The sequence below is a fragment of the Wasmannia auropunctata genome, unplaced genomic scaffold (assembly GCF_000956235.1).
Source record: "Wasmannia auropunctata unplaced genomic scaffold, wasmannia.A_1.0 LD336001.1, whole genome shotgun sequence".
NCBI classification, from domain to species: domain Eukaryota; kingdom Metazoa; phylum Arthropoda; class Insecta; order Hymenoptera; family Formicidae; genus Wasmannia; species Wasmannia auropunctata.
The window spans coordinates 1,221,878-1,232,568 of NW_012026889.1; the positions used below are offsets into that span (position 1 = coordinate 1,221,878).

The window sequence follows — 10,691 nt, forward strand, 5'->3', positions numbered from 1 at the left end:
AGGAGACCGGATACGCAATCGATGCGGCGTATACCCACGTAAGAAACGTGCGATAACCAGATTCCCATGCCTCAGCTATTTTTATGATCGCGCGCGGCGCGGCCTCGGCGTATGCAGATGCGTCTATTACGCGAATTATAACAGTACCCTGCGAACCGGTGGGAACCGTTCATCGGCGATGTTAATGCATCACGACGGGCGTAACAGACCTCCGGACAAGCGCGATCGAAAGGATCCGGTCGATCGTGTAAGAAAACGGCGGGCGATTAGAAGCGGGATGTTCTGCGACGCGGAGCCTGCGTTCGCATGGAGAGAAGTTAAAGAGGGAGGGTGGGTATCCGGAGCTCTCGTGGATGACGCCACGAGTTCCAAGGTCAGTCATTTGCAAGCTGTTACCCTCAAAATAGCATTAGCTGACGCTAATAGAGACTGTCGATTAATATTAGTACTGCACCGACAATATTGATCAATACGTAAATATACATATGATAAATATTGGGTTTTATTAATGTAAATATATATTGTCATATTGATTATATATATTTATACATACTAATATTAAATACAACGCAATGAACGTAAAAGCACTCGAAAGTAATTGCCGATTTTTTAAAAATCAAATTCCATGCTAAGAAAGGGATAAAATATTTGTATATTAATATCTATTAATTTGAATAAATTTTATTAAAAGCTACGTGGATGTAATGGGGAATAATCGATTATTCTTGAATACGTTAGCAGCGTCTAAAACGAAAGCGACTACAAACAATCATTCATTATTCGGAACAGCGGAAATGAAGAAATCACAAGGTGACAAAATGATCGATGAATCACAATTTCGAGCGTGCTGTAATTTACAAAAAGAAAGAGCTATTATTAGAATAGAACTATAGCGTGAACTGTCATCATATACTAACTAACAATAAGATTGGTGTTCTACCGAAGGGAAATTGAAAGAGAAGACGCAGGCATCGTGAACGAGAAGAAGCAAAGCATTTTCTTGGCGAAAGGTGCTCTTATGCGATCCGTAAATACAATAGAAAGCACACTGGGGAATCTAGGATACCGGACGAGGGTCCCGTTCGCGGTGTTCCTCGTACTTGCGCCGAAGCCTGAATACCTACGAACGCTCGGTATCCCTCTTTCCATTCTCTCTTTCGCCCGCATTTCCCCCTCCTACCTTCCCGCGATCCCTGAATTATGACAAAAATCTCCGCCATCCGGCTGGTCAAGCAGAAAACCATTAAAATGGTGAAATAGTCGATTCAGCTGTTATATATATCAATGACGTCAGAGAGAAAATCTTTATATAAAAGGCACATACTGTGCCGCTGCAAAATTATATGCTAGTCTTGAAAAGCATTTGAAACGATATAGGGAACCTAGATATCATTAATTTATTGAATACCAATTAAAATATTAATCGAACTTTCATCCTGCAATGTGATCAAGATCTCAGAATATTAATTCGCTGCAAGTGATTTAATATTTTGTAAGTTGTACGTGCGCTAAAAGAACGATCACATAGTTTAAAAATCGATATGTTACAGCAATCCAAGAATCTCAGAAAATCATTAAATTAATATACAATAAATGCAACATGCTTATTATTGCCATTCTTATAATCATCATTTGATCTCTTCCTACGCGAATAAAGAAAAGTAATCGTTGCAATATTGCAATATAATATACCGTCGCGATTTGATGTGAAACTAGTTTCCTATATGGCACTTACATTTCCATAGCAATAACCTTTTTCGCGTTCTTATTATTATCATTATCGTCGGGAGAAAGTACAGGAGAGATTATATACGCCATCGGGCATCGTTCGTCCAGTTCCGTTTCTACGTAAGGAACGACTTGTAAAAGAGCTATCTGAAAACCGGAGAGTCGCGTCTTAATTCCAAACGATGCGTCACGACGAGGCGCACATGCATTTCTCCCTCCACGGCAATTACACTTTTACGATGCCTATACGCGCGCGTATAGTTGGACTCTCTTCGAAGTCGTTCTTCTCCCCTTTTTACGAGCGCTCGCGCGTACTCGTATTCCTCGTTTCCTCGACGCGACGCGCCCGGAGACGAACCGACCGTGGTCGCGGCTGTAATCGACGAATTATCGCGACGAGCTCGTACCTCAATAATGCAACGCGTCGCCCCGACGTCGTTCGTTACTCGGCACGAATTAACATCCTGACAATCCTCCGTCAGCGTGTTGATCGACGTCGCCGGGCTATTTTCCCCCGGCCAGACAGGTCGGGATTACCGGCGAGATGTAAAATGTAAAGTGCGCATTTTTCTCGCTGCAAAATTAATTTTCGGAGCACACCTCGATTAGTTCTTTTTCTCCCTTCTTTTCCTCCTCCTTCTTCGTTTTTTCCGGAACACACGCGCGTTTCAAAACGCTGCTGTAGAAAATTACACGAATGACAAGCTAAATATGGACCCGACTGCATTTCCCTTTTTTTATATATATAAATATTGGCAAGGAACAAATTTCGCGTTGATTTTCTCTCTGGTTGTTTTCTTTCTTCTCGTTTCTACGAGATAGAGGTAAAAAAAAGGAAATATATTCTTTGTAGTCGATACTTTGTTATTTCAAACATTGGATTACGCGAAATTACATTTCTCTGCATAATTAATTCTTAAAACCTTCTTTGCTGGCTGTGCACATCTTCATTAATTAAAGTACTTTTCTCTTTTAGTCCACTTTGTTTTATCTTTTAGTACAACACACAACGTGTTTTTAAGCTGCATTAGAATCTGTTAAGACGACGGTGGGCTCGCAATGCGGCGCGTGTTGCGCAATGCAACAGAATACGGGCAAGGTGAATGCATTTAAAAGTCCGCTCCGCGCGGTAATACGAAGTACCAAGGATAAACGCGAAGTACCGGATTTGCGGAATCAAGTTCTGAATGTAATCGGCCTTAATCGTTTTTCGTTATCGGTTACACCGGTCGTAAATGTTTAACGCGACGAAATTACCGCCAATGATGATTACGACGACAACAGACGGCTGTCGATATCTCGACTCGGCATCCGCGCGCATCAACTCCCGATATTTATGTTAATCGATATGGCGAGAAGTGGACTTAAGTGTCGTTCATACGTTGCGTTACATCTCGCAACATCGCGGCGCGAAATTGTATTGCATTCCGTCTGCATTTCATCGATAGCGTCTACATCGGATATTAACTATCGTTGCGAATATTTATTTTTTGAAAATAGAAGGACATTTTTACATATTAAATACGTCTTTCTTTCTAACAATTGAATTAGATGTTCGCTAAAATTTCATTCCACGAGAACGAGAGAAAATTCGCAAATTAAATATTTTGTTTCGGTAAATATAGTTATCAAAGAAATATTCAGGATATATAGAACTTTCCTATATTGCCAATGTTATGATCAAAGGCCCTGATTAATTGATTACTTTGACGCGACGCGACTGTATTACTAAAGTTTCGAGTTTCAATAAAGTCTCGCCAGAGATTCCAGATGAAACAATTTCTATATTTGTGAGAGGAATGGTTCAATAAAAATATTTAATAAAAGACGGAGATCCGAGATTTAAAAGAAGGAAAGATTCTCTAACGCTTTTTTGAACATATATACATATCTTGTTTAAATATCTTAGAATTCGAACTTTCACTCTGTTATTTGCACACATTTATAAATCTGGAATATGTCGACATGCATATATACACACATATTATTGTTACGATTTTTATATGAGCAGTATATACTTAAAATAGACAATCTTCGCTTTTCTTTCCCTCGAAGCTATGAGCGAATCAAGTTATAAAACTTATAACTGCGCCACGATATATGAACGTTTATCTCCCAACGAATATAACCGGTTTCATTATTTCTTTCTTCTGTGAAGTCTTTTTTTATATTACCATGACATTTTTTATATAATTATGACCGCGTGACGACTTTGAAATTCGATCAAAAATCGTCCTCGATATCTTCAACCTCGAAAAGAAGTGAGTCATCGGCGAAGACGAAAAAATTCGCGCTAAATCGGCGCGAAATCTCGATATTTTGGAAAGAAAGAAAGCTTCTCAGACCAGTAAAGGTTACCACACATAGAAAAGTAATCGCTTTTTTGAATGGCTAACCCGAACCATTCGAGCTTGAATCGTTTCTACTTCGAACCGGTCGACCGTGCAATTCCTACGAATCTGTGCCCGGCTCCCAGTTTTGACGCATCGACGCGAATAAAGGATTTATTTTCGTCCTTCCCGTGAAAGTTCGCCGCGTTCGAATGAGGGGAAAAAGGAGCTATCGAAAATTCTCGTAGAAAACGCGCGGCAGTGAAAGCTCCTCGGCGCGTTATTTGCCAAGGTTTCTCGCCGCCGGGTAGTTTCTCCGGTTGGTATTATTATAGCAAATGCGGATCCCTCCATGCAAAAAACTGGAGTGGAGAGAACACAGCGCGTGCGGTGTATAGCACCGATCGACAAGCTGCCACGCGGATAGAAATCGATTTAACTGTAATTGCCGGGCGTCGTTATCCGGCGCGTTGCGTCGTTATCCTCCGTAATCGGCGTACATACGTTGACACGGCAGAAAAGATTCCATCCGATTTACGTCGACCGCCCCGATAAACTCGCCGAAAATTCATTGGAACTTCCTTCCTGAATTTAGAAACCTGCACGCGTTAACTCGGCGTTATTAAGGTGAAAACATGAAAATATAGCACGATTATTAATGAGATGATTTTTTATGAAACCCGAGCTAATTTAAAAAGTAGCTGTAATAACATAAAACTTTTTGGATTAAGTTCGGCTCTTAGACTCAACTTATGCCAATAAAATTATATGGTATAATTTAAAATAATAAAAAACTTTTTTGTTACAAAGATACGGAACGGTTGTAAAAATAACACTGTTTATAGTACCTAAGCTTCGTCAAAATAACGTCGGATTAACCCGCGAGGGAATTATTTATTGCGTGAACAAGCAAAACCCGAGTTTTTTTACATACTTATACGAATGATAGAATAAAGCATGACTTTTCAGAGATATGAGAAAGAGATTATTTTCATACGGTTGGTAAATAAAAAGTGGTAACGATAATCGATGAACATGAAAATTAAAAGGACTCGAACGTTCTTGAAATGACCGGTCTTTATGCCAATTCGCTGATATAATTTCGTCGAGTCCGTGCTGCGGTTACTGTGGGAACGTATAAACGAAACGCGACCTTCCTCATATCTCATCGAAAATTGATTCCGAAATCCTAGCGGTTTCAGATCCCCCGTTTTAATGCGCCGTACTGAGCGGGACTAATGCGAATGTTGCCGGCGAGTATCGGCTATCATTTCTATCATCGCCCGATTCAAAGCAAACTAATCTCTGTCCGGCTCCAATCGTGGCCTCGTCGGTCTAATATAACCACTGATTGTCACCTTCGTTCAAACATGCGACTGATTTATTCGTCGTTATCGCATGTCAATCTTGGTCGCGTGCTAATCGACATTATGACACTACGGAACGCGTGTAATAAAACGTTCTTTTTTTGTATTTCAGGTGAGGTGAGTCGCCGTTTCCAAGAGGAGATCGTCCACGAGAACTTGGTTTATGCACGGGTATTTCAGAGGGAGGAACGAACCTCCGCCCCTCAAGTCTAATCCTGAGCCAGAAGTTCGAAGACTTACTTAGTAAGTAGTAAAAACGAGCAATCGTCCGTCAAGATCTCCAAGACGTATGAGACTACGTAAAACAAAAAAAATCTGCCAAGTAAAATTAAGAAGAACCGGCAAAGCCTCTTATATATCTTGCCTTGAATATTCTGTTGAATAATGTATTGAGAGTAATATTGAAAATTAATATTAAAAGTCTAAAAATCCTCCTAAAGTTATTTAAAAATTACACAAACGAACGAATCCGTGAGTTAAAATTTGCAGAACTTTTAATTAAAACGCATTTTGCCCTCCATTAATTAAACTAATTTAAAACCGAATAAGAGTCACAATATGCGCTTTCTTCGTTAGCCGAGCGCAAAAAGTTACGCTGCAGGGTTCAGCGTTCTCCGTGGTGTATCAGTAACAGTACGAAAAGTGATACGCTCTTGAGCGTAAACATTCTATCAGAATGAAGGATAAAGAAAGAGAACGATAGCACGATAAACATTCACGCATGGTTATCCTATCCGATACGCGACGGGGCTTCTTTCCTTTCCTCGGTGACGGTAAACTTCCTGCCGGCCCGATACCGGTGTGACAATGACCGGTTGGTCGCTATATCTGCAGCGAGCGCGTGTTTCCGACGTAAGCCTCGTGTTCGCGCGAATTTACACGAGACATTTTAGATCGTTCCGTTATTTAATGTAATCATTTAGATTGCTCCACTATTACATATTTCAATATAATTTTTTTAAATTCTGGTGTGTAATGACGACTCGTCGGAACCCATACAGCAGAAGTATCCAAAATATATTGTAAGGATAGCCTAAAGATACGAGTACTTTTTTGGGATATCTTTAGAATATCGCTATGATGTATTTCGAATATTTCTATTATATGGGAATAAATTTAAATCGTTCCACAAATTTTTATCAAACCGTAAACATATTTAATGAAGAAATTCCTGCAGCGTTTTACTTAAAACGATAACCAGATATCTAAACCAGATAATATTAGATAAACTTTGTTAACTTTGTTCACTGATAAAAAGTCGTGTATTCCAAAACTGATGAGTAGTCTCTTTTTACACCTCTCGAAATTTCGTGAAAATCAAATATTAAGGAGATCCACGTGGTCGACCCCCTTGACACGAGTTCTTCCGACGTTGCAGACATTGGCGGGGCGCAGGAGGAAGAGAGGGTGGGCGACGAGCGTACGGTGAACCGGAAGCGAACGCGACGGTGGCCGGCTCGGTCGAGGAGTTCGCGGCGACGCCAGGGCCGCGCATGCTTCAACAACGAGGCTGTATAGCAGCAGCAACGACACCCGCATCGACCGGCTCGGCATCATCATCATCTTTTTCATCTTCATCATCCAACATGTTCCCGCAACAGTACTGTCTGAGATGGAAGTACCATCACAGCAACCTACAAACCATGTTCTCGCAGTTGCTCGAGCGGCAGGCCTATTGCGACGTCACGCTCGCCTGCGAAGGCAAAACGTTGCGAGCGCACAAGGTAAACAGAGCAGAGATCATCGCGATAATGACACGACGTCGATGACGCGCTTTCTCATATCTTTGCGTGCATGGCTTGAAAAGTCCGTGATCGGTCATTTTGCCGAACAATGAGTATTTTTTGAATTTGTTACGCTTATTTGAAAAAAACAGGCTAGACTGAAAATAGGACAATTAAATATTGATAGACGCACGAGTAAAATTTCTCTCTTTTTTTGACAATCTCTATTGTTATTAATAATCTTCGGTAACTTCAGAATTGACATGGTATAGATTGTTCTGTAATATAAAAGATTCGAATCCGTTGAAGCTATGCCGCACTTTTCAGATATGCGTTTCTTACAAAAAAAAAAGAGAATGAAGATTAGCTTGTATAATCTTTAAATAATCTAATCGGCTCTTACGATCAACTCGTAATGGGTAACTTAATATCGCACGCGTACTCGATTGCTGTATAGACATGAATAGGTGCATTAGTACGGCGTAATGCATTAGTAATCCGCCGTGACGATAAGCATCAATCGGAAACCTGTAGCACAAAACCATGCTTTGATATGAAAGTCGACGATATAAGAAGTCCTATCGCGAAATAGAGAAATTAGTCGCGAGTGATTCAGGATACGCGGAAACTCGATTTCCGGAATTTCGCTGTAACGTGAAATTGGATTTATGACTGAAACTCGATAAGTGGAATTTCACAATTCGATTTACGGGAAATATATAATAAAATTGCCATTTTCCTCGATATTTCATCTCGAATCCGGCTCGAAACGAGCTCAGTCCCTCGCTGCATTGCGAGAGTTATCTTGTCAATTTTCAATTAAAATAATCGAGTCGATATAAGCTCCGCGGCAGCCCACGGTACTTGCGTGTGTACACGACCGAAACGAACTTGGTCGTCGCTAATTAGAGTCTCCGTCCTTGCGACTTCGTCTCTTGTCAAAACACGGTTATCGTGACGGAATGCTTAACTCAGTTTTCGGTAACGGCGGGGGAGAGACTAAATTGTAACCACGCGCTGCCAACGGCGTCTCGAAATCCTGTTTCTACTCGGAATTCCATTTCGAGCGCACCGCGAAATGACGTTTTCATCATATATGTATATGATGAGATGTATAAGTACACATATATGTATATACACACATGTACGTACAGGACGACTCACTAGTCGGCCGTTATTTTCCCCCGGAGGAGAGAGGGTAGCACTTCTTGAAATTATCAAAATTATTTCCAAAATACTGTCCGGCCAAATGTATCGTGGTATATAAGGATCCGTCTCAAAAAGACCACAATTTCGGAAAGTGGCATTCTGCCCGGCTCAACTGAATGTTCCCCCAAGCATCTCCCTTCTAATAAATCGCGCCGTTTCTAGGATGTCTTTAATGTAAAGGGTATTCCATACCATATAATTCTTTTTATCCACAATATTCTTTGATTATCCTGGAGCGAAATTTAAAAAGACACATTTGAAGTCCTCAGTTCACTCGTATACGAGTGAAAAAATGCCAAAACTGATGGTAACAACTCGTATATGAGCATCACTTCGAAATTCAAAATAGATCCAATATGACGATCTAAAAAAAAACTTATAGATAAGCTTCCATATGTAAAATACGAAATTATTCGATCTCACCAATTTTGGCACAAAATTGCTTTGATTTCGGATCCACCAGGGAACTGGTTATCTTTGACCAATGTAATCGTCGAATTTGCTTCAATAGCAGTAATATAAATCGAATCTGTGGCAATATGTTCCCTATATGTCCCTAAGTTCAATACGGACTCTAACGATATATCATCACTGTTCTATTGTATCTTCTTGTTTATTTAATGAAATTGATAGACAAGCTCAAAATTACATTAGCTACTATTAAAGCTTATCAGACTAGCTTTTCATATTTTCATATTTTTGAATCAGTATTTATAGCCAAAAAAAATACGATCTCGAGATACTGTATAGTCATAGAGGTTTCGTTGGAATGGAAGCTTAAGATCACTCAATGATTTAAGACGAGCTTATATAAGATCGGACTGTGAATAAACGCCCTTAAATCATAAAAGAATACCATTTCAGACTCTTATCTAAACCGCAAACGTTTCTCCGAGATAATTTATTCGTAGATAACGTTTTGCAATACAGAACTGCTCCGTGTTGCATAATCATATTCAATTGTTTCCAATAGAACGATTCATGCTCCACATTCGTCTGATATATGATTTAGATACGCCCACCATTGGAATCAGTCATCCGAATTACGAGGTTCGACGACTTGCTTATATCGACGGGAATTACGGTAGACGTTCAAAACAATCCGCATCTCCTCTCCCCGCGAGGGGGGGGGGAGGAGCGGCGAAGATCGCGCGTTATCTCGCCGTCGCTAATTATAGATGCGTAATCGTCCGGGTGGTGACATCATCGAAAGTTGGGTTGACGCGTGACGAGTGTCCCCGCGTGTATACGTATGTACGTATAGATCAAACGTGGAAACTCGAGGAAACCGCGGTAAGGGTGGCACCATCACCATCACTTCCCCCCTCCCCCTTTCTCCCTTCCTGCCCGACTCGATGGAGACGACCCGACTCCTGATAATTGGATTCTATTCCCAGCCAAAAAACCCGGACGATCTGTAGCAGACGACGAATGCAATCCCGTCCGGTTTCCACGGACCCCGGACTCTTGCTCTTTTTTCGCGTACACGTGTCTCTCGTTCGCTCCCGCTCCCCTATCTTTCCGCCCTTCCTGCCGACTCCGTACCTGCTTCCCTCTCCTCCCTCTATCTCTCCTCTCTCTCTCTCTCTCTCTCTCTCTCTCTCTCTCTCTCTCTCACTGGCTTGGATAAACGATAACACGATCCTTTTAATTTCCTTCAAGCAATAATCATCGTGATATGCACTCCTTGTTTGCGAAACGGTAATAATAACATCATCTGATAATCTTTCCTTGTTAATAGAGCAAATGTTTAAAGTGTTTTCTTCTCTCCGCGAGTATATCTCAAGCGCGTTATCTTAACGCGACACATTGCACGTTTTCACACACAATCCGTGCTGTCGCACGTCCACTGCAGCTGTACGAATTTATCGCAGAGGATCCTCCCTGTCTTAAATCTCTGACAATAAGCCATACACTTTTCCGGTTTATATACAACATATCGCGCACAGCGGCTAAAGAAAGTACTTGCAAATTTTTTTTAGTTATATGTTCGCGATTTTACGAATGAAATTTTTACAGCGACTTAATTTTATCGAACAAATATATGAAGACGCGTAGTGATTATATTAACATGTTCCTTATACTCTATAACAAGCAGGTACATATATTTTTACAAGTACCAGTTATATTATTATCTTCGTTATTCTTGTGCTTCAGGCTATTCAAGATCATCTTACCTATCGCAACGAAAGACAATTTTGCATGCAGTCTTTAGATCTAAATAATTTAATGAGCTTCTGTTATCTAATGCAAGTCGGATGTATTTAGACATCCTTATGCCAGATATGAGATAATGTGCTATTTTGCAAAACGTTACAATTAATATCATAAAA

The 10,691-nt window shown here is 40.6% G+C and overlaps 1 protein-coding gene across 1 annotated transcript in view; it reads left to right on the top strand.

Annotated features, from left to right (window-relative positions):
* Nucleotides 1–6,914: 6,914 nt before the first annotated feature.
* The window catches only part of LOC105453255 (protein bric-a-brac 1-like), an 18,578-nt gene continuing 14,801 nt past the window's right edge, over nt 6,915–10,691 (top strand). The window contains exon 1 of the mRNA XM_011695047.1: nt 6,915–7,158. Within this exon, the coding sequence (XP_011693349.1) occupies nt 6,919–7,158 (240 nt within the window). The 5' untranslated portion in view covers nt 6,915–6,918. The remainder of the gene's footprint in view (nt 7,159–10,691) is intronic.